General features: G+C 47.4%; 1 protein-coding gene across 7 annotated transcripts in view; it reads left to right on the top strand.

The window, feature by feature from the left end:
* The window catches only part of EP400 (E1A binding protein p400), an 81,414-nt gene that overhangs the window by 35,149 nt on the left and 23,223 nt on the right, over positions 1 to 23,042 (top strand). For all 7 annotated transcript variants that reach the window (XM_087913434.1, XM_087913436.1, XM_087913432.1 and 4 more), the window contains 16 exons: positions 164 to 350; positions 1,567 to 1,733; positions 2,978 to 3,132; positions 5,457 to 5,744; positions 8,687 to 8,809; positions 10,725 to 10,889; positions 12,612 to 12,691; positions 13,658 to 13,944; positions 14,909 to 15,114; positions 15,201 to 15,370; positions 16,675 to 16,871; positions 17,464 to 17,575; positions 18,216 to 18,359; positions 18,928 to 19,125; positions 21,066 to 21,149; positions 22,471 to 22,605. In XM_087913434.1, the coding sequence (XP_087769560.1) occupies positions 164 to 350; positions 1,567 to 1,733; positions 2,978 to 3,132; positions 5,457 to 5,744; positions 8,687 to 8,809; positions 10,725 to 10,889; positions 12,612 to 12,691; positions 13,658 to 13,944; positions 14,909 to 15,114; positions 15,201 to 15,370; positions 16,675 to 16,871; positions 17,464 to 17,575; positions 18,216 to 18,359; positions 18,928 to 19,125; positions 21,066 to 21,149; positions 22,471 to 22,605 (2,698 nt within the window). The remainder of the gene's footprint in view (positions 1 to 163; positions 351 to 1,566; positions 1,734 to 2,977; positions 3,133 to 5,456; positions 5,745 to 8,686; positions 8,810 to 10,724; positions 10,890 to 12,611; positions 12,692 to 13,657; positions 13,945 to 14,908; positions 15,115 to 15,200; positions 15,371 to 16,674; positions 16,872 to 17,463; positions 17,576 to 18,215; positions 18,360 to 18,927; positions 19,126 to 21,065; positions 21,150 to 22,470; positions 22,606 to 23,042) is intronic.

Below are 23,042 nucleotides of genomic sequence, written 5' to 3'. Positions count from 1 at the left end.
TCTCTGGGGCATCCCCTCAAATATTGAAAGACTGCTATCCCGTCTCTCCTGGTCCTTCTTGTCTCTAGACTAGCCATGCTGAGTACTTGTAACCATTTATCGTATGTTTTAGCCTCAATTCACTCTTCTAGCTTTCAGCCTCTGATTTCTTCTGCCTCGGCAGGACCCAAGACGCTGTGAAAAGCGGGCACTTTGTCAGCGTTCTTCACGTCTTGATGCAGCTGCAGAAGATCTGCAACCACCCGGATCTGATCAACCCTCGGCTGTGCGGCTCCTCTTACGTCTCGGAGGCATTGCGGTTCTCGACCGCCTCGCTGGCCTTAAAAGCCTTGGAGAGCAACCTGTGGAAGGTAAGCTGAAGGATGGGCTTGCAAGGGGCCCTGTTGGGTGACGAAGAGGGAGCACTTTCCAACTTCTCATTTCTGATTTTACTTTTCTGCCCCAAGGTGTGACCAAGGGCTACACAACGTGTGTGTGAGTGTGTGTGTGTGTGAGAGAGAGAGGGGGGGGGAGAGGGAGAGAGATGAAATGGGCTAACGATAGAAGAGGGAGAATCTTTTCAACTTCCCATTTCTAATTTTATTTTTCTGCCCCAAGGTGTGACCAAGGGCTACACGATTTGTGTGTGTGTGTGAGAGAGAGAGAGAGAGAAAGAGAGAGAGGGTGGGAGAGAGGGAGGGAGGGAGAAGGAGAGGCAGAGATGAAATGGACTAACATAGAAAAGGGAGAATCTTTTCAACTTCTCATTTCTAATTTTACTTCTCTGCCCCAAGGTGTGACTAAGGACTCCACAGTGTGTGTGAGAGGGAGACAGAGAAGGAGAAAGGGAGGGAGATATATATGAAATGGAGTAGTATTTTCTTTTCTCTTCCGTTTCTTTGTTTCTTTCTTTCTTTTATATCTCTTTTTCTCTTCTTTTTTCGGTTCGTAAGACCGAGCGTTTTTTTTTCTTTTTTTCTTTTTCTCCCCCTTTTGTATATGTAATGTCAATATGTTTTTAATTGTAAATTCAATAAAATTTATTTAAAAAAAAAAAAAGAAATGGAGTAGTCTTAGAAGAGAATCTTTGTAGCTCAAGATTGAATGGTTGGGTCCTTGTTGCTCTCTGAGCTTGGTGGTTTTCTTGCAGATGTTTCATGACCCAACCAGGTAACACTCTCAGTGCTAAAAGGGGAATGAGCTTTACAGAGTGGAGGAGGAGGAGGAGGAGGAAGAGAAAAGACCGTGGGGTCCTTAAGACCTTTCATTACCAAACTAAGTAATATCATTAGTGCTAAAACGGAGTGAGGTTTGTGGAGGTGATGGGGAAGTCAGAGGTTTCGTGACCCAACGAGGTAGCATCATCAGTGCTAGAAAGGAGTGGGTTTTGCCGAATAGAGGGGGAGGAGACAGGAGGAAGTAGGGGACAACGACTGTGGGGTCCTGGATGCTCTCTGAGCTCGGTGGTTTTCTTACAGCCCTTTCGTGACCCAGCTAGGTAACATCACCAGCCTACTCAATAAAGGGACTGAGTCCAATGATAGCAGGCACCCAGGTACGCTTTCTCCCCTCTTGCCCGTCCTCTAGGTTGCCGACCTGAGTCTCTTTGACCTGATTGGGCTGGAGAAGAAAATGACGTGGTATGAATCCCAGGTGGTGCCCAAGCAAAAAATAACCCGGAAGCTCATCGAAGAGATTTACACCTCTCCCCTGCCGCCTCCTAGGCCTGCTCCCGTCAAGCTGAAGCCCAACAGGTAAAGCGCACACAGCCTTCCGCCACATCGCCGCCCCTCGTTCAGCCGACTGCGATGGGGATCGAACTCTTCTCCCTGTTCCGCTTTGCGTGGCCTGTTGATGCTCGCGATGGAGCGGCGCCGTGGCCTAGAGGCGAAGCTCTCGCCTCACAGTCAGGTGGCTGTGAGTTCGGTCCTAGGTTGAGGCAGCTATTTCTCTTTTTTGCGGGCACAATGAGAATCTTACCTGCCGAACAAAGCTTCGCATTGGCAACAGGAAGGGCGTCCAGCCATTCAAACACTCCACTAGCTCCATTCCATGGCCCAGACTTCAGCCCACAAGGGATGATAAAAGATGATGACAATGACGTTGATGCTCAGAGACTCAAGCGTGGCTCTCAATTTCAGAATGGCGTTTAAGCGTCCGAAGGATGGAAGGAGGAGCTTAAAGCATCTCCAAGGCTGAAGGCACCATGGCCACCCCCTAAATATTTGACCCCCTTCCATCCTAAGGTCATTAAAAAGGATGCTGGAGTGTGTCTTTGGCTCAAGACAAGGGAACCCCCAAATCCTTCTCCTCCTTGAGCAGACAGTTCCTCAATCATCTTCTTCTTTTATATATAAAAGGGAAATACCCCTCACTCATCATCACAAAATCTCCAGAACTGTAAAGCCTACAAACTTGAAATTTGGCACCTATGTTCCTCTTGGCTTCTAGGGGCTCACTAAGAAAGGATTTTTCAAAGTGACCATCAGAGCATTAGTATTTCCTATATTATTATTATTAACACGCTCTGATGCTAAGGAGTTCTACTTTCCCTCCCCACCTGAAAAGAAACCTGTTTCAAATGCAAAACACAAGCAAAGGAGATGAGTTTCAGTTTCAGTTTTAGTCTCACAGCACCAAGCAGCTTTAGTACAGAGCAGTTGAGCTAAGCCACGCCCAGGCTCCTTGCTTACACAGCAAATACTGCTTCGGTTTCCAAACAGCCCTCCCCTCTCACACACTGACAGGACGCTAGCCAGATAAATACCGATGGGTGCTGGTAGGCAGAAGCAGAATTTTTTTTCTCCCTTATTTACCTCCCCAAAAATAATTTCATAGCAAAGCACGGGTACCCTGCTAGTTTTTAAATATGGCTGTCTCTGAAGTACTTTTTTCCTTGTTTTTTTTTTTTTTTTTACTTTTAACTCCAAGAGCACTTTGTGGGAAATCATCACAGCACCCAACCGTTGTTTTTTTTTTTTTTTTCTTTTTCCCCCAGATTGTTTCAACCTGTTCAGTACGGACAAAAACCGGAAGGCAAGATGGTGACTTTTCCCAGTGCGCAAGTGCAACGGGCCACCGGTGTGGCTACGGTCGCTCAACAGGCCCAAGTGCGAGGAAGATCTCCCATGACAACGGTATCGGCCAACCCAGGTGAGACAGGTGAACCTTCTCAGGTTTCCTTCCTTGTCGGCAAGGGTGGGGTTGGTTTCCCCTTCATGCTCATCTTCCCTCCCTCCCTCCCTCCCTCCCCGTGACAAACCAGTCCTTGGAATGAAAACCCGCCTTCCTCAACCTGGCACCTTCCCGATGTATTGAGGTGCACCGCAACCATCGCGACCAACCCAGGTTGGAATTCCTGCACCTCCGGATGGAATCAATGTGGAGGAAGCTGAACCCTTTGTCATCCTACGGGAGGCACGGATTGGGTAGATTCCCCCCCAATCGATTCTTCTTCTCAAACCAGCGTTTTCAGCTGTGGACCTCGGGCCAGGTTGGGTCTCCAGATGTTGAGTTATCCACTTGGGTGTTTGGATGAAGGACCCCCAGGTCCTTTACGTGACCACCTACCTGGCTTGAGTTGCATTCCAAGGCCGCTCTGTTTTTTTTCTGGATGCACCCTGAGCTGGCACTTGAGGTTCTTGTGTGAACTGCGGACCGATACTTGTGGTTCTTACACCACGTAAGGTGCTCTTCCTGGTTTTTGGTAGGTGTCTTCCTGAGCTTCAAGGCAGGACGATGCTCTTGTTCCATTCATTCCCTTGGCCTGAGACATTTCCGGGGATTTTGTTTCCTTTGTGAAAATCCCGACGCTGCTCATCTTATCTCACCATCAAGTGACCCAAGGCGGATTTCATTTGGATGGATTTCTCTCCGAAGGGTTGGTTTTAAGCTCTACCTCCCCTTCCGTTGTTTTTTTTTCCTTTCAGTTTGAAGCTTCGGAAAGGGAATAAAAAAATGAATGACAGCCAATTGTCAGGGTCTTACTGGAAACGGTCCAGGCAAGCGACTTGGGGCTTAAAATGCTTACCTTCTGCATCCCAAGCGTGGTTTTAAAGAAGTCAGTCCCAGCCTGATCACTAACATGGGCGGGAGGATCTCATTTTGGCTCGTCCTAGGAGAGGCTTGATTGTGCTTCGTTCGAAAATCTGGAACGGAGGCTATCGGAGCATCCAAGCAGGCCTCCTCTTACCTGTGTTTTCATCCTCTTTTTTTCTTTTTTTTTCTTTCTTTTAATGTGTCAGCTTGAGCTGAAAGTGAACATTTCCAACAATATGTTTAGACTCTGTGTTTGCGTGCCTGTCCTTGTGTGTTTTTCTTTGGTCTCAAATCCAGTGAGGGGTTAGGACAACAAAGCTGCTTCCTTCAGGTCACCCCTATTAATTTTATTCGTTTGTTTGTTTGTTTGTTTGTATCCCACCACTGTTATTTTAACAAATAATTCCAGGTGGCAAACGTATACAACACACCTTTTTTCCTCCTCCTCTTTTCCCCACAAGAACAACCCGGTGAGGTGGGGAAACAGAGAGACACAGACAGACAGACAGACAGACAGACAGACACACACAGAGACACAAAGAGAGAGAGAGATAGACAGACAGACAGACAGACACACACACACACACAGACACAAAGATAGAGAGAGATAGACAGAAAGACAGAGACAGGCACACACAGAGAGACAGACACACAGAGACACAAAGATAGAGATAGACAGACAGACAGATACAGACACAGAGAGACACAGATAGAGAGAGACCGACACAGACAGACACACAGAGACACAGAGATAGAGAGAGATAGACAGACAGACACACACAGAGAGACGCAGATAGAGAGAGATAGACAGACACAGACACACAGAGACAGAGACACACACACACAGATGCAGAGATAGACAGAGACACACAGATAGAGACAGACACACACAGAGAGACAGACAGAGGGACTGGCTCAAGGTCACCACCTGGTCTTTTTGCCAAAGAGAGGAACTAGAACTCGAGATCCGCCGCTTTCCAGCCTGGCACCTTAACCAACCTGCCTTTCTTTACGCCACCCCGGCTCTCCTTTGATAAAGTCGGAGAACTTCACGTCGGAAAGCCTTCCAAGCTTTCAGAGCGAAGAGCTAGCAAACCCACCTGGACTCTTCCCCCCACCTCCCCTCCTCCCACTCCGCAGGCAAAGTTGTGTTCCCGTGTGCTTGTGCATAATGTGTTCATTTGTGCGGCCGCCGTGAAGCTGAATTCGAGCATTGAGTCGCTTTTGATTTAAGGCTCCCAAATGCCTCTGGATTTTCCTTGCTTTATTAAAAATTTACTTTAGAAGGCAGACTGCCTGTCCTCAGCCCCCCTCCTTCCCTCCCCCTCCCGGTACGTTTAAAACTGTGACTGCTGAAATTTCTCCGTTGCTCTAACCCCTCGAAAGGAAACGAAGGACCGACTCTAACCGCTTACACCCCCTGACCTTATTGATTGCAGCCGCCGTTGCCGTCTCCTCGGCTGCCACCGCAGCGCCACCACAATTGCCGCCTTCCTCCAGTGTTCCTCCACCTCCTCCTCTTCCTCTTCCTCCTCCAAGACATCAGCCAGCAATGACCTTCGCCAACGCAACTAGCCCGGCCCATCCAGTGAAACTGCGGGGCCAGGCTACCGCCCAGGGCCTCCAACTAGGGCAGGCCCAGCCACAGGCCCCCCCACCCACCATCCAACAGAGTGTCCTGCCTCAGAGGCTCGTGTTAACCAGTCAGGCACAGGCTCGGTTACCCAGTAAGTGCCCCTCTGCCCTGCTTCCTTCAGGTTTCTCCAGCTTCCTTCTCTCCTTCTTCTCCTCCTCTTCCTCCCCTCCTCTTCCTCCTCCTCTTTTCCAAAGCTTCCCCGAGGTTAAGTTGTTAGGCACCCTAACAATGTGTGTAAGGATACCTGGATAGATAATAGGAGAGGTATTTGGACAGAGGGCAGGGGTGGGCTTCAAAAAATATTTTTAGCAAGAGGTTCTCTGTCCAGTTGCTGGGTGGGCGTGGCCATGGTGGGCGTGGCCTAGCTGGCCTCCTGCACCGTGGTGTGCTGGGGGGGGGCTGTTTTTGCTTTCCCCGGGCTCCGGAGGCTCTCTGGGAGCTGGAAACAGGCCCGTTTCCGGCCCTCCTGAAGTTCCGGGAGGCCCGTTTTTCGCCCTCCTGGAGCCTCCACGCATACCCTGCACTCCCCTGGCATCCAAAACGGGCCATGGGGAGACTCCGGGGAGGGGTGGGCGGGGCCAGCCAGGAGTGAGGTTTGGGGGATTCTCCGAACTGCACAGAATCTTGGCTAGGGGGCTCCCACGAACGCCCAGCAACCCACCTCTGGACGGGGGCTCCGTTTGCTCCTTCCCTTTCCGTTCTCCTTCCCTTTGGAGTTTGCCTCGCTCACCCTTTCATTTTGCTTATTTGGGGAACAAAATACTTCAGGTTTTTTGTTTTTTAAGTGCAATGTAAGAGCCGCAGTGGCACAGTGGTTAGAGGGCAGGTACTGCAGGCTACTTCGGCTGCCTGCCGGCTGCCTGCAGTTCGAGTCTCAGCAGACTCAAGGTTGACTCAGCCTTCCATCCTCCCCAGGTGGGTAAAATGAGGAGACCCGGATTGTTGGGGGCAAGAGGCTGACTCTGTAAACTGCTTAGAGGGGGCAGTAAAAGCGCTTTTTTGAAGCGGCATATAAGTCCAAGTGCTGTTGCTATTTAGATAAGAAAAAAAAGCGGGGGGGGGGGGACTCTGAAAATTGCTGTGAACACACAGGTGGTCCTTGACTTAAAACCCTTTTGTGAGTGACAGTCCGAAGTTTAACGGCACATTCACAACCCTGGCGGCATCCCCAACCTGGTCACGGGACCAAAATCTCGGCAACTGGCATGTCCTTACGACAGTTGCACTAGCCGAGGGTCGCGTGATCGCCACTTGGTAACCTTTTCGGATGAGCAAACTTGACAGGGGCAGCCTGATTCGCTTAATGACCACGGTGGTTCATTTTAAGCAATGTGCCCCAAAAAAAAAAAAGCTGCAGAACAGGACGTGACCCACTTTAAGGACTGCCTCGCTTAGCCACGTAAACTTTGGGCTTCGTTGTCGTCGTTAATTTGAGGACTACCTGCACATTTAGCGGTGTCAACTTAATCTCATTCCTGCATGTTTTCTTCTCTTTGGTCAGCCTTCCTTGGAAACTTCTTCTTTTTAAAAAAAAAAATTTGGGAAAGGGAAAAAAAAACATTTCCTCCTCCTAATTTAATTCTTTTTTTCTTTTTTCTTTTTTTTTTTGAGAACACTAACCTCACAGGAAGGAACCGCGTTCTGTAAGGAAGATTGGGAATCTGGGCTAAGAACAGGCTAAGGCAGTCTAATTTCCGATGGTAGACGAACTATTAGCACCTCTGGAGCAATGGGGGGCGAACTCTGGCTCCTTTTGCGACCTGTGGACTTCAACTCCCAGAACTCCTGAGCCAGGAATTCTGGGAGTTGAAGTCCACAGGTCGTAAGGGGCCAAGAGTCAGTCACCCACCCTTGTTCTAGAGACTCTCCAGCACTGTTGTACTAATGTTTTCCCCGGAGGAACCCCACTGCCTTTGTAAAAGTCAAACAAATGGGCCACGCTCAACTCCAAAACTCGAGAGGTTCGATGTTTGGAGGGTTTCCAGACATTTAAAAATCCTGATTTTTTTTTTTTTTTAAAAAATCCTTTGTCCCGAGTTGATTTTACGGAGAAGCTTTTCGCTTCATGTGAACAGAGCCTGAACTTCATGTTCCATTCATTGCAGGGGGACAAACAAACACCCCCCAAAATTGTCACTTCCAACCAACTCCAATTCTTGGTCAGAGGGAGTCTGTGAAAGATACCTTCTCTGCGTTGAAAAATACATTTGCTGAATACGAGTCCTTTGGGCTAAGAGCTGCATGAGCTTACCCGAACCCCTCCCCACGGTAGAAAATTCGTCATTCATTGCTAATTGGACATTTCAAATGAATTGAGGGAATTATATCCTTGGGGATCATCTGCCAATGGAATTCGGAGGTCCGATGAATCTGCTTTGCACTGATCTTCGAGCCCAAAATTTGCAAAGCACTAAAATATATATATATTTAATTGATATATATATATATATATATATATATATATATATATATATATATATATATATATTCTGGTCAGTTATTCTGTGTGCCCTGCATCGTTAATTCCTGCCTCTCTTGAGTTGCATTAAGAGTTTGCTTTTGAAAAGGCAGTAGAGGCCCCGACCTTAAGGACTTTTCTTGTCTCTCTTTTCTGAAGTGTCACGTGAGTTTTTTCCAGGTCACGCTTGTTAACCTGTGAAAGTGGAAGGATCGCTGACCTCCGCCTGCCCCGATCACCCCCACCGTTCCGCCTTTAAAGAAACTGAGCCGATGCAATTGGCCCGTCACACACCTGTATCAAAGCTGTACCTGTGGAACTTCTTGGATGACACTTCCCTCCTCCCCTCCCTATCTCCCCTCCCCCTCTCTCTCCTCCCACCTCTGCATTCATTCTCTCCATCTTCTGCATGTGGTTCACGTCCTTCGTTTTACTAACCACCGTGACAGGAAACCAGGGGATGTCTGGGAGAAACCCCCCCGCCTGCCTCGCCCTCTCCTTCTTCACGGGTGCTTCCACCCCTCTTCCCCCAGGTGGTGAAGTGGTCAAAATAGCCTAGCTGGCTTCCATTGCAGGGACACCAGGTCGGATCACGCAGCCGGAGACGCCGGTGACGCTCCAGTTCCAGGGGAACAAATTCACTCTGTCTCACAGCCAACTCCGCCAGCTGACCGCAGGACAGCCTTTACAACTGCAAGGTGAGCAGCTTTGAAGAACACCTGTCGGGGGAGCTTCCCCATCCTCAAGTGTTTTTCTTGGTTGGGGTGGGTGATCCACCCATGTTTCCTGGGAAGTAGTTTGGATTTTGGGTGATCCTGCGGTTGTAGACATTACGGGCAATTGCATCCCTGTTTGGTTTGATGGCAGCAGTGCCTCAGATAGAAAGTCCCTACAGAGAGTAGTGAGGACAGCGGAGATTACAGGAAGCTCACTTTCCCGTTGTTCAGGATACGGCTTATAAGCACCGTTTGCTTAGAGCTCAGAGTATCTTTAGACCCCCCCACTCCATGGTCTGTTTCTGTTGCTCCCCTCTGGGAGGAGATTTCTAGCAGGACTGTCAGATTTTGTGACAACTTTGTTCCCTACGGCATCTGTCTGGTAAATTCACAAGATTCGTTTTTCTTGCCCATGACTGTTTTAGAGCTGTATGCAACGAAATTTCATTTTTAATGTATGCCAATTAGTGTACATTCAAAGTGACAACAAAATTATTCTATTCTGTTCTTATTCTTATCCCTATTCCTATTCTATTCTTATTCTGTTCTATACTTATTCCTATTCTATTCTATTTCTATTCCATTCTATTCTAATTCTTATTCCTCTTCTATTCCTATTCTATTATTCCTATTCCTATATTCTATTCTACTATATTCTATTCCATTCCATTCCATTCCTTCTATTCTATTCTACTCTACTTCCAAATTATCAAGCTAACCCTCCTGGATGATTCCCATTTGGGAGATCCTTGGTGGCCGTCTTTAAGGCCACCCAAGAAATTTGAGGGTTATTTAACTGTTCAAACAATTCTTGATTTACGAGCAAAGCCGAGCCCGAAATTTCTGCTGCTAAGGAAGATAGTTGTTTAAGCAAGTTTTGCTCCATTTTACGATTCTTTTTTTGCCACAGAAGTTTAACCCCTGCAAGTGGTTTAAGTGAATTATGTGGCCTTAGAGTGGATCTGGCTTCCCCCATTGACTTCGCTTGTCGGAATCGGGCTGGGAAAGTCGCCATTAGGTTATTGCATATCCCGGAGATGCTGCAACCATTGCAAATATATGTCAGTTGCCAAGGGCCCAGATTTTGATTGTGTGATGGTAAATTTTTCCTAAAATGAAATGTTAAAAAATCAGTTTAATAGATAACAGATAATCAGAGTTGGAAGGGACCTTGTAGGTCATCTAGTCCAACCCCCTGCCCAAGCAGGAGACCCTACCCTATTTCTGACAGATGGCAGTCCAGTCTCTTCTCGAAAGTCTCAAGTGATGGCGCTCCCACAATTTCCGAGGGCAAGCTGGTTGATCCCACTGTCAGAAAATTCCTCCTTATTTTCAGGTTGAATCTCTCCTTGTTCAGTTTCCATCCATTATTCCTTGTTGGCCTTTGGGTGCTTTGGGAAACAGCTTGACCCCTTCCTTCTCTGTGGCAGCCCCTCAAATATTGGAAGACTGCTCTCCTGTCTCCCCTAGTCCTTCTCTTCCCTAGACCAGCCATGCCCAGTTCCTGCAACAGTTCTTCGTATGTTTGAGCCTCCAGTCCCCTAATCATCCTGGTTGCTCTACTCTGCACTCTTTCTAGAGTCTCAACGTCTTTTTTATAGTCTGGTGACCAAAACTGGATGCAGTACTCTAGGTGTGGTCTTACTAAGGCTTTATAGAGTGATATTAATACCTCACTTGATCTTGACTGTATCCCTCTGTTAATAAAACTTAGGATTCCATTAGCTTTTTTGGCTACTGCTGCACACGGCTGGCTCATATTTAGCTGGTTGTCCACTAAGACTCCAAGATCAGTTACAGTTACCGCTATTAAGCCAGGTTTTAAAAAAATCAGTGGGATGGCCTTACTTCAGTGGGCAGTCAGTCACTTTTCCCTCTTTCAATTTCTACCCTCCAGGCAGTGTCCTGCAAATCGTTTCGGCTCCAGGACCCCAATATCTCCGACCTCAGGGCCCTGTGGTGGTGCAGACGGTGCCCCAGCCTGGGACTGTCCAAAATGCTCTCAACGCACTCGGGAACCAGCATCCGGCGGGGTTGCAGACTTCGGCAGGAGCTCAGCCAGGTAAGCCCCCTAACCACCCCACCTTTGCGTCCACCCGTCTATCTTTACCTATCCCAATTCCTGTATTGCTGTGACTCTCAGCGCATTCACGATAGAACAACGAACCAGAACTATCACTGTGGTCAGAAGCCACTCCAAGTGCAGCCAGCAATGTTTGCAAACCCTAACTGTGACATTCAAACTGTTTTATTCAAATGCCCCATGTAAAGCTTTGGTTCCTAAGGCAGTGCCCATTAGCAAGAAAGTAGCTCTGCAGACTTAGGAGAGATTTCTAAACGCATTTGTTGACCAGTAAGTAGTGAAAGGCAAGGATGCCCTTGATAGCTGGAGCACAGAGTACCGGTAGCCCTTGATGTATGGCCACAATTAAGCCCAACATTTCAGTTGTTAAGTGAGTTTTAGCCCCCTTTTTGCCACAGTTGCTAAGTGAATCACTGCAGTTGTTGAAGTGGAGTGGAGTGGAGTGGAGTGGAGCGGAGCGGAGTGGAATAGAATGGAATAGAGAGTAGAGTAGAGTAGAGTAGAGTAGAGTAGAGTAGAGTAGAGTAGAATAGAATAGAATAGAATAGAATAGAATAGAGGAATGGAATGGAATGGAATGGAATAGAATGGAATAATTAATGGCATGGCATGGCATGGCATGGCATGGCATGGCATGGCATAGCATAGCATAGCATAGCATAGCATAGCATAGAGAGTTGCAAGGAACCTTGGAGGTCTTCTAGTCCAGCCCCCTGCTCAAGCAGGAGATCCTATGCCATTTCAGACAAGTGACTGTCTCTAGACTCTTCTTAAAAACCTCCAGTGATGGAGCACCCACGATTTCTGAAGGCAACTTCTGTTCCACTGGTTAATTGTCCTCCCTGTTTGGAAGTTTCTCCTTAATTCCAGGTTGCTTCTCTCTTTGGTTAATCTCCATCCATTGTTTCTTGCCTTCTTGTGCTTTGGAGAATAGGTTGACCCCCTCTTCTTTGTGGCAGCCCCTCAAATACTGGAAGACTGCTATCCTGTCACCCCTGGTCCTTCTTTTCTCTAGACTAGCCAGACCCAAAACCTGCAGCCGTTCTTCCTATGTTTTAGTCTCCAGGCTTTTGGTGCTCTTAGTTTCTCTTCTCTGAGAGTTACATGTTTTTCACACTCAAGACTATTGAAACCATGAAGGAACATTTTTCAGTGCCGTTTAACTTTGGATGGCCACTAAAGGAACTGTTGTCAATGGAGAATGAGCTGTATGAATGCTACCGTCAGGATTCCAGCACTTAACCCTATTTAAATCATGAGTCTCAAGTCAGACTCCCAAAACGTAACGTGTCCGGCACTGCCTGGGTGCAGCCGACTCTGAGACACATCTTTCATTTTCACCCTTGACCTTGGTTTTCCCTCCACCCGCTGGGTTTATCATAATTCATATTCTCCAATGGGACACATCCATAGCCCAGAGTCATCAATCACGCTCTCCAGTTAGAATTTTGCTCGGCAGAAACTTCGGTCACCTAGTTACTATCTTCGAAAACATTGATGGAATGCAGTTTTGGTTTTGCAAGCTGCTGCACTGCTCCCCTCTCCCTTTCTGTTGGCAACTCTTAAAAAGACCATAGGAATATTTGATGAGTTGACAGCTACACGTGACCTCCACAGTTGGATTCAGAGTGCGAAGCCATTTATAAGAGGATGCTTGAGCCGTATAAACCTGTGATTTATGTTCTAAGTTTGTGTTTCCAGGAAGAACCATGGGTGCTAATTTAGCATCAGGAGACTCTGCTTCTTCCCTGAAATCCAGCATTCATGGTGGTTACTCACAGGTACGGCAACTTATTTTGCATTTGCGAACCATTAAGACCTCAAAATTAACGTCTTTTTCACTGCAACATGTTGCAGTCGCGTAGTTTCAATGGCCAGGTCACCATATTTTTATTTTTTTCTAGTTCTTTCTCTTCGACTCTGGCGTCTCCTGGTACAGTGATTTCAGTAAATTGTATGCTTTGGTTTTCAACAACTGTGAGATATGGCGTGTTGTGTTCCAAATGACAATCCGTTTGCCTTCAATGTTGTTATTGTTTTTTGTTACTATTGTTTATATCTTATTCATTAAACATGAAACTCAGTCAACTGAACATTTCAATAATTTATTATTATTAGAAACTTTTATTCATTACAAATGAAACTCAGTCAACTGAATATTTAAAAATGTTATTATTATTGTTATTAGTGTTATTAGTATTCATCGCACAGTCAGCCAGGTGTTCAGACTGGGTTTGGCATTTTTGTCTACCTATCGAGTCCTACCAAGGACCTGGGACAGGCAAATCTGGATGTTTGATGGTGTTAGAGATTCACCGCAGGATGGAAGCTGTTCCATGTAAAGCTGCCTTCTGCAATTGACTGATGGCAAAGTTGTCAATGCCACTGATGGTGTTCAAGTGGTGCTCCAGTTGCTGCTGCTGTTATTATTATTATTTTTATTGAGCAAGCAATATAGAAAACACTATGAAGGATCTTCCTCCCATTGAAAATGGGAGGGAGGATCAATGCAATCATAATCACTGAAAACCCAAAACGTGATTTTCCTCTAGGATTGGAAACCTGCACCTGGTCATAGAAGGTCGCCTGAGATACCCTTATTTGGATTTTTTTTTTTAAAAAAAAGTTTGCAATTAAAATTTAGCATCATACCAGCAGGCAGCTGTAGAACTTTTATCTTTCTAATATTAGAGAAATCATGATCTCCGCAACCGCTCTGGGTGTTCTTGTTTCTGTCTTCTACAAAGGAGTCATTCGAGGAGAAAAACAGGCTTCTGAAGGAGCGCTTGGACCGGATCTTTTCTTGCAATGAACGGCGTTGCTCTCGAGCTCCCGTCTACGGCAAGGACCTTCGTAGGATTTGCTCCCTGGTGGGCAACCCCAACACAGCGCCTCAGTTCTCCGCCAGGACCAGCAAATGGAGCTGGGCTGGCTTTGTAAACTGCGGCCTCTCCAAAGATCATCCAGACCCTCTCAGAGGGTTGGCCTGGCAGCTCCAACAGCAGCAGCAGTCCTTGAGGGACACCATCAACAGGTGATGCTCCTTCCTTGGCTCCTTCCTTCCTCCTAACAATTCTGCTTTTATCGAAGGGCATTCGTGGAATTGTGTAAAAGCCCAGGGGGGTTGTCTCGTTCAGGGGTCTCCCACCCTTGGCAACTTCTAAGACTGGTGAGCTTCAACTCCCAGAAAAGGCCACACGTCTTAAAAGTTGCCACGGGTGAAGCCTCCCCCCTGATCTAGTTAACCTTTATGGGCTCGAGGTAACTAATTTGAGCCTCAGATGATCGTAGTTGGGAGGCTGGGTATATTTTCCCCCCATTCTTTGCTACTAAAGAGCTGAGTATTTCTTGGCCATCCTTACAATTGTAAGGTACTGAAAATGCACCTGCTCCTTCAGCCGAGGGAGCGGGGAGAGCACCAAAGTCTCCACCATCCTTCCCTTTCTCTTCTCTTTCTCCTCTCTTTCTCCTTCTCCTCCTTCACCCTTATCTCCTTCCCTTCCTCCTCCGCCCTCTGCAAATCCCAAGCCTAGTTGGGTAATGAATCCTAGTTGGATTCCTAGTTGGGTAATGAAACATCAGAAAGTCAATCTCAGAGAGCATCAAGGACTCCATAGTCGTCGTCGTCCTCCTCCTCCTCCTCCTCCTCCTCCTCCTCCTCCCCTTCTTCTTCTTCTTCTTCTTCTTCTTCTTCTTCTTCTTCTTCTTCTTCTTCTTCTTCTTCTTCTTCTTCTTCTTCTTCTTCTTCTTCTTCTTCTTCTTCTTCTTCTTCTTCTTCTTCTTCTTCTTCTCCTTCTCCTTCTTCTTCTCCCCCTCCTTCTCCTTTTTCTTCCTCCTCCTCCTCCTGAATTAGGATTATAAATTGACAGACTCCGGAAGGCTTGGTCAAAGGGCCATTTCCCCACCCACCCCAAGGTTGAAAGGTTCTGAAATCAGGCGGGCGACAAGATGGCCCTCCCAGGAACATTTGCCACGGTTCTTCTGCTCTGTTTCCAAAGGGCGCTCTGCGTGTTGCCTGCCGCTGTGGCCGCTCCTTCGTCTTTGCACGTGGCGAGGCTTCCCGCTGCTTACAGCCATCGGATGAAACTCCTCCGGCACAACCTGAAGGACAAGGTGTTGCCTTACCTGAACCAGCTGCGTCAGCTGACGGTGCCCCGGCTGCTGCTCCCCTTTCCTGACCTCCGTCTGATCCAGTACGATGCAGGTAGAGGAAACCCCTTGATGTGCACCTGTCCGTCACCTGGCGAGGGCTTCCTGCTCCCGGCTCTCATCCTTCGCCTTGCATTGCAGGGAAGCTGGAAGCCCTGGCGGTCTTGCTGCAGAAGCTGAAGTCGGAAGGCCGAAGGGTGCTGATCTTGTCCCAGATGATGCTCATGTTGGACATCTTGGAATGGTTCCTCAACTTCCACTTCCTCACCTACGTGAGGATCGACGAGTGCGCGAACCAGGAAGAGCGCCAGGTCTGTCTCACTAGCCTTCTTGCCCTTCCCAGATTTTGATTCTCGCAACGCTCCCCTGAGCACGCTCCCTGTTGGAGGAAGCCCGTTTGCACCCAGTGAGCAAACCCACACCTAGCATTCGGGTCTATAACCGAACAACCAAGTTGGAAGGGACCTCAGAGGCCGCCTAGTCCAACCCCATACCATTCTGGACGCACGGAAGTCCAGTCTCTTCTTGAAAACCTCCAGGGATGGACCACCCACACTTCTGGAGTTCCACTGATTAATTGTTCCTAACTCTCAGGGAATTCCTCCTTGGTTCTAGGTTGCTTCTCTCCTTGATTGGTTTCCATCCGTTGCGTCTTGTCCTGCCTTCAGGTGCTTTGGAGAGTAGCTTGACTCCCTCTTCCCTTTGGACAGCCCCCTCCCCCAAATAGTGCAAGACTGTTATCGTGTCACACTTAGTCTTTAACTTCCCTGGATGTTGAGACATACCCAGTTCCTTTCAACCTGTTTGTCATATGTTTTAGTTTGCGTCCAAAGCCAGCCACGGACTTAATTGGCTGTGGTGGGATTCAGCTTTTTTACTCCCGGTCCTGTGGGCGTGGCTTGGTGGGCATGGCAGGGGAAGGATATTGCAAAATCCCCACTCCCTCCCCACCCCACTAACCTGCCTTCCAGCTCCATTCTTCCTTTTTTTTGGTTTGGTAAAATTTTATTTTTATTTTTATATACAATAGATCCATTCCCTTTCAATCATACGCCGATTAGGTACATATTTCAATTACTTAACTATTATTAATAATATTCTTCTTATCAAACTTAACAATATAACAATAATCACATTCCCACGTATGTAGTATAAATGAGATCCAATATATCTTTTACATTAATTTCTCTTGTTGCTCTATGAATACATCTATTCCCTTTTAGTTTATTCGATTTTCTGTCCATTGATAAAACGCATCCCATCCCATATAATATTCAGATCCTTCTTTTTCTTTAATTTTTAGTAACCTGCTTTCCAGCTCTGTTCTCCTGTGCAGGGCCATAAAAGGAGACCCAGCTGATCAGCTGGGACTCAACGGGAGGCAGAGAAAAGATGGGGGCGGGGCCAGTCACAGGCGGTATTGGCCGGTTCTCCAAACTACTCAAAATTTCCGCTACTGGTTCTCCAGAACTGGTCAGAACCGGCTGAATACCACCTCTGTTTATTGGGCAAATCCAGCCAGTTTCACCTTATGGCCAATGAGAACGGGGCAGATCCTGTATTTGGGTTCTCCTTGTGAATTTCTGCAACCAGTGTGTTCTCTTCTCCCCATCAGGAGCTGATGAAAACCTTCAACCGAGACAAGCGGCTCTTCTGCGCCATCCTCTCCTCCCACAGCCGCTCCACCGGCGTCAACCTCGTGGAAGCTGACACTGTGGTCTTCTACGACAACGACTTAAACCCGGTGATGGAAGCCAAAGCTCAGGAGTGGTGCGATCGGATTGGCCGGTGCAAAGACATCCACATTTACAGGTGAGGCTGGTGAAAATGTGGAGACAACCCAAGAGGAAAGGGCGGGACTATAGCCCTATCCCCCTGCCCCCAAATCGCCTTCTTAATTCTTTATTTTGGATCCAATACAGGTAGTCCTCGACTTACAACCACAATTCAGCCCAAATTTTCTGTCCCTAAGTGAGACATTTGAGACATTTCTTAAGTGTGTTTTGCCCCCATTTCTACGATCTTTCTTGCCGCAAGTGACTGCAGTTGTTGAGTCATAACAAGGTTGTTAGGCCAATCTGGCTTCTTCACTGAGTTTGCTTGTTACAAGGTCACAAAAGGGGATCACGTGACCCCAGGACATGGCAGCCATCATAAATATGAGTCAATTGCCACGTGTCTGAATTTTGATCTCCCCCCATGACCATGGGGATGCTGCAGCTGTCATAAGTGTGAAAAACGGTTCATAAGTCACTTTTTTCAGTGGCGTCGTAACTCGGATGGTCACTAAACCAACTATTGTAAAGTCGAGGACTGCCTGTGTTATCCGTGGCTCTCCTATTTTTCTCAGGCGCTGCCTGTGACCCCTTCTCTTAAAGCGACGCTTCCTCTCTGTTTTCTCTAGGCTAGTCAGTGGGAACTCGGTCGAAGAGAAACTCTTAAAAAACGGGACTAAGGATCTGATCCGAGAAGTAGCCGCTCAGGGAAATGACTACTCCATGGCCTTTTTAACGCAGGTATCTCCGGATTGAAAACGGCAGAAAAATTCTAACTTGGGGCATGTGGCTTTGGAAAAGTCTGACGACCAATACCTCAGAAGCCTCTGGAAATGAAGTGGTGTAGAAATAAAAAGATTCTCACACCAGCAGTTCGAAAGCATGCAAATGCGAGTAGATAAATAGGTACCACTTTGTTGGGAAGGCAAGAGGGGAGGAGGAAGAGGAGGAGGAGGAGGAAGGAGAGAATAGGAATGGAATGGAATGGAATAGAATAAGGAATGGAAGAATGGAATGGAGTGGAGTGGAATAGAAATAGGAATTGAAGAATGCAATGGAATAGAATAGGAATGGGAGTGGAATGGAAATGGAAATAGAAATAGAATAGAATAATGGAGTTTAAAGGGACTTGGAGGTCTTCTAGTCCAATCCCCTACTTAGACGGGAACATGAAACAGCGTTCCATGCTGGCCACGTGACCACAGAAAATGTCTTTGGACTACACTGGCTCCCTTGGCCAAGAAACGGAGACAAACCCAACCCCCTAGAGTCAGACACAAATGGACAGGGGCAACTTTTACCTTTACCTGAGAACCAAAGTAAGCAAACAAGGGACGTGAAGATGGACTAAGTCTTCCTTTCCCTTCCCTTCTCTCTGCAGCAAACCATTCAGGAACTGTTTGAAGTTCACTCACCCATGGAGGATTCGGGCTTCCGGGTGAAAGCCGAAGAATTTGTCATGCTGTCGCAAGAGCCGTCTCCCTCCGAAACCATCTCTCCCAAAGTGGCCAGGCCTTTCATAGAGGTAAGGAAAGGCGGAGCTCTTCAACGGAAGGCGTGGAGCATTTCCGTTTCGGATTGGCTGGTTGGGAGTTGAAATGCCGGAGCACACAGTTTCATTCTGAGTGCTATTTTCGACATACAAGCAGTCCTCGGCTTATGATGGGCTGCTTAGCGGCCCCTTGAACTCCTTCCTAGGGCTACTGATGCTCTGGTTCCGAAGTTCCAATGGCTGAAGCCCCCTTCAGTCATATGACCTCATTTTGGGGGGTTTGGCAACTGGTATTTATGGCTTGTAGAGTACTCGGGCCATCTGACATGAGTGACGTTGAGCTGGCCATGCCCACAGCTATCCCCCCAAGGTCAAACACAACCCCGATATGGCCCTCAATGAAATCGAGTTTGACATTCGTAGACATCCTGTCATTTTATTTGTTTACACTCTTTTCGTGTCTTTCTTCTAATGTTGTAAGCCACCTAGAGTTGGCCCCAAGGCGAGAGATAGGCGGCAAATAAATTGAACCAAGTTATCTGATCTACGCTATCAGTACAAGAGAGGTGGGGAAAAAAAGGCTGCCTTGTGTCTTCCGTAGGCTCTGAAAAGTACCGAACGAGAGGAAGAGGAGAAGGAGGAGCAAGAAGAGATGGAAGAGGATGAGGAGAAAGAGGAGTGGAACGTTCTGGATGGAAAGAGCGAGTCGGCGTGGAAACCTCTGGTTTCAGAACTCGGAAAGGCACAATATCTCGAGCAGCCTTCGCTGCTGCAGGAGCTGGTGGCCGTGGTCGATCAGGTGCGCTGGGTTCCCATCTGCATTTCCAATTCTGATCTGGGAAATGATGTTCTTCTGCTGTCCATGCGTGTGGTTTTTAATTAGTGAGGGGACTCCAGACTTCCAGTGGTGGCGCAGTGGTTAGAGTGCAGTACTGCAGGCTACTTCTGCTGACTGCAGTTTGGCAGTTCGAATCTCATCAGGCTCAAAGTTGACTCAGCCTTCCATCTTTCTGAGGTCGGTAAAATGAGGAGACCCAGATAGTTAGGGGCAAACGACTGGTTTTTATAAAACCCTAACAGTCCACTTGGAATACTCCAACCAATTTTGGTCCCCATACTACAAAAAAGAGGGTGAGACTTTGGAAAAAGTTCAGTGAAAAGCAACTAAGATGATCAAAGGCCTGGAGACTAAACTGTACGAAGTACGGCTGCGGGATTTGGGTCTGGCTAGTCTGGAGGAAAGAAGGACTCCTAGTGACATGATAGCAGTCTTCCCGTATTTGAGGGGCTGCCACAAAGAAGACGGTGGTCAAGCTATTCTCCAAAGCACCTGAGGGCAGGACAAGAAACAACGGATGGAAACTAATCATGGAGAGAAGCAACCTGGAATTAAGGGAGAAACTTCCTAACAGTGTGGACAATTAACCTGTGGAACAGCTTGCCACCAGAAGATGTAGGGATTTCATCACTGGAGATTTTTAAGAAGAAACTGGACAGTCACTTATCTGAAATTTTATAGGTTGTCCAGCTTCTGCAGGGGGCTGGACTGGAAGACCTCCAAGGTTCCTTCCAACTCATTTATTCAAATCCTGTAAAACCACTTAGAGAGGGCTGTAAAAGCACTGTGAAGCGGCATATAAGTCTAAGGGCTATTGCTATTCTACCTGAACCATTCCTTGCAGTTTTCTTGACATGATTCTGCAGTTTCCCTTGCTACCTTCTTCCAAAGATTAGGCAGAGGGACCGGCCTAAGATTCCCCCCCGCCCCCCCAAGCTGGCTTCAGGCCAAAGACAGAGCTAGAATTTCACAGTCTCCCAGTTTCTAGCCTGGGGCTTTAACCTGTACATCAGGAGTGTCCAACCTTGGCAACTTTAAGACTTGTGGACTTCAACTCCCAGAATTCCTCAGCCAGCAAAGCTGGCTGAGGAATTCTGGGAGTTGAAGTCCACAAGTCTTAAAGTTGCAAGGTTGGACGCCCCTGCTGTACACTAAATTGGCTCTCCATTTTTATGTCTTGCTTGCTTTTTTTTTTTAATTAATGCTTCTTATTCTCCCCAGCCAGCATCCCTGTTCTGTTCTGACTCAGAAAAACATATATGCGTCTTTTAAGATTGGGCTAGCGCTATCCAAAGATGCTTTTTCAAGAGGCTAGTATACTTTCTGGTTTTTATTTGAAGATGTTAGTCTTCTTATCCAAGAAGCTTTTTCAGCTCTGAAGCTCCTGATAAACCTCCAAGTGGCCTCAAGGACCCTCTAAAAGGATGCAAATGAGCGGCTGTCTGCAAGGAGCGTTAAATCCTTCCATTGCCCACCATCCAGCCAGAGCTGAAGAAGCTTCTTGGAGGAGAAGGGAAACATCTTCAAAGGAAAAAACAAGAAAGTCCAGTTGCCTCTTGAAAAACAAAAGGCATTTTGGGGACAACTGTGTCCCAGATGACTGAGAATCTCCATAGATATTTAGCGTTATCCAAGTTGTCCGATCCTTTGCTTTTTAGAAGAGTTGTGTCCCATTCAAAACTAAGCCCTTGTAGCTGAAGAAGAGATTTGTGTCCTCAGTTTGATAAACAGAGTGTGGCTCTGTTTACCAAGTGACACCAAATTAATGCAAACCAAGTTTTTTTTTTTTTTTTAATATATCCTTATTGGCGTTTGGTTGCCTGCTCCAAAGGTTATTAATCTGTTGCCCATTAATATTTTAATTGGTCATGCTGTGGTTTCCCTTCCCTTTTCTTTTCCAGCTCACCCCCATTGAAAAGTATGCCTTGAACTATTTGGAATTCATTCACGTTTCTGCTGAGGAGAATGATTCCAAAGAAAATGAGGTAGGATCTGTTTACTTACTTAGGTGCATCCTGCCGTTATTATTTTTACGAATAACTCAAGGCGGCAAACGTACCCAACACACCTTCCTCCTATTTTTCCCACAATCACAACCCTATAATGAGAAAGTGGGACTGTTCTAAAGTCGCCCAGCTGGCTTTCATGGTTAAGGCGGGACTAGAACTCCCCGTCTCCTGGTGATTTGCTCAAAGTCACCCAGCCATCTTTCATGACTAAGGCAGGACTAGAACTCCCCGTCTCCTGGTGATTTGCCCAAGGTCACCCAGCCATCTTTCATGACTAAGGCAGGACTAGAACTCCTCGTCTCCTGGTGATTTGCTCTAAGTCACCCAGCCATCTTTCATGACTAAGGCAGGACTAGAACTCCCCGTCTCCTGGTGATTTGCCCAAAGTCACCCAGCCTGTTTTCATGACTAAGGCAGGACTAGAACTCCCCGTCTCCTGGTGATTTGCCCAAAGTCACCCAGCCTGTTTTCATGACTAAGGCAGGACTAGAACTCCCCATCTCCTGGTGATTTGCTCAAAGTCACCCAGCCATCTTTCATGACTAAGGCGGGACTAGAACTCCTCGTCTCCTGGTGATTTGCTCAAAGTCACCCAGCCTGTTTTCATGACTAAGGCAGGACTAGAACTCCCCGTCTCCTGGTGATTTGCTCAAAGTCACCCAGCCTGTTTTCATGACTAAGGCAGGACTAGAACTCCCGTCTCCTGGTGATTTGCTCAAAGTCACCCCTGCCATCTTTCATGACTAAGGCAGGACTAGAACTCCCCGTCTCCTGGTGATTTGCCCAAAGTCACCCAGCCTGTTTTCATGACTAAGGCAGGACTAGAACCCACCGTCTTCTGGTCATTAGTCCAAAGTCACCCAGATGGTTTTCATGGCTAAGGCAGAACTAGGAACTCCCAGTCACCCGGTGATTGGTTCAAAGTTACCCAACCAGCTTTCACGGTTAAGGCAGCACTGGAATACACTGTTTCTTCCTGATTGGCCCAAAGTCCTACAGCTGGGTTTCATGCCTAAGGTGGCGGCACTAGAACTCTCAGATTCCCATTTTGTAGGCCTGGTGCCTTAACCCCTAGACCGAAGTGACTGGCTGTTGATATGCCGGGAAGTAGGAATGCCAACATTATTGTTACACTTATCAAAGGAAGACAAAATGCCTAGCCCCCTTCAACAGACACTGGCATAATTCGAAAGCCCCCACCCCAGAGGCAGAAATATCGTTCCGTTGCTGCATCGAATGCAACCTCTCCGGCGCCCCCGTTTTCCGGTTTTCCTAGATTTCTGTTTTTAACCTCTAGGCGGAAGTGAGGACGGCAAAACGGAAGTGGGAGACTCAGCATCTGAAAGGTCTGAGAGCGGAAGAGGAGAAAAGGTTTCTGGAAGGGAAGGAGGAAGAACTGTTCACTTACACTCGAGAAGACGCCTATAACAAAGTAAACAAATTTCTCGGCTTTTCCCTCGTCTCGAAGCTCTGGCCATATTTCCAGGCTCGGGCTCCCCTGTCGCCATCACCGCCCGCCATCTTTTCAATGTCGCCCTTCTCCCGCTGCCGTGAAATTAACTTCTCCGAACTTAAGCCCTAGCTGAGGTGAATGCCAGGGTTTTCAGGTGTGGAAAGCCGTCGGGGCTGCTGCTGTCGACGTTTCCGTTCGCTCGGCTTTTCCTCTTCTACATTTCCAGCTGATGATGCCCTTCGGGGGATTAGAGTCTCCCTCTGGGAAGCAGGGGGCGGGGGGGATCCCCTTAGATGATGCTCCCTATGTTGAGCTGGCTGCTAAGAGGGGTGGGGTAAGAATTGGGGTACATTTTTTCATAACACTAGAACTGACTAAACCTCTCTTTGTCCTCCCTATTCCCATCACCACCATCC

The sequence above is a fragment of the Pseudonaja textilis genome, chromosome 15, assembly GCF_049901715.1.
Source record: "Pseudonaja textilis isolate UNSWEBS1 chromosome 15, rPseTex1.2, whole genome shotgun sequence".
Lineage (NCBI taxonomy): Eukaryota > Metazoa > Chordata > Lepidosauria > Squamata > Elapidae > Pseudonaja > Pseudonaja textilis.
This window is presented reverse-complemented; position numbering and strand designations above follow the sequence as displayed.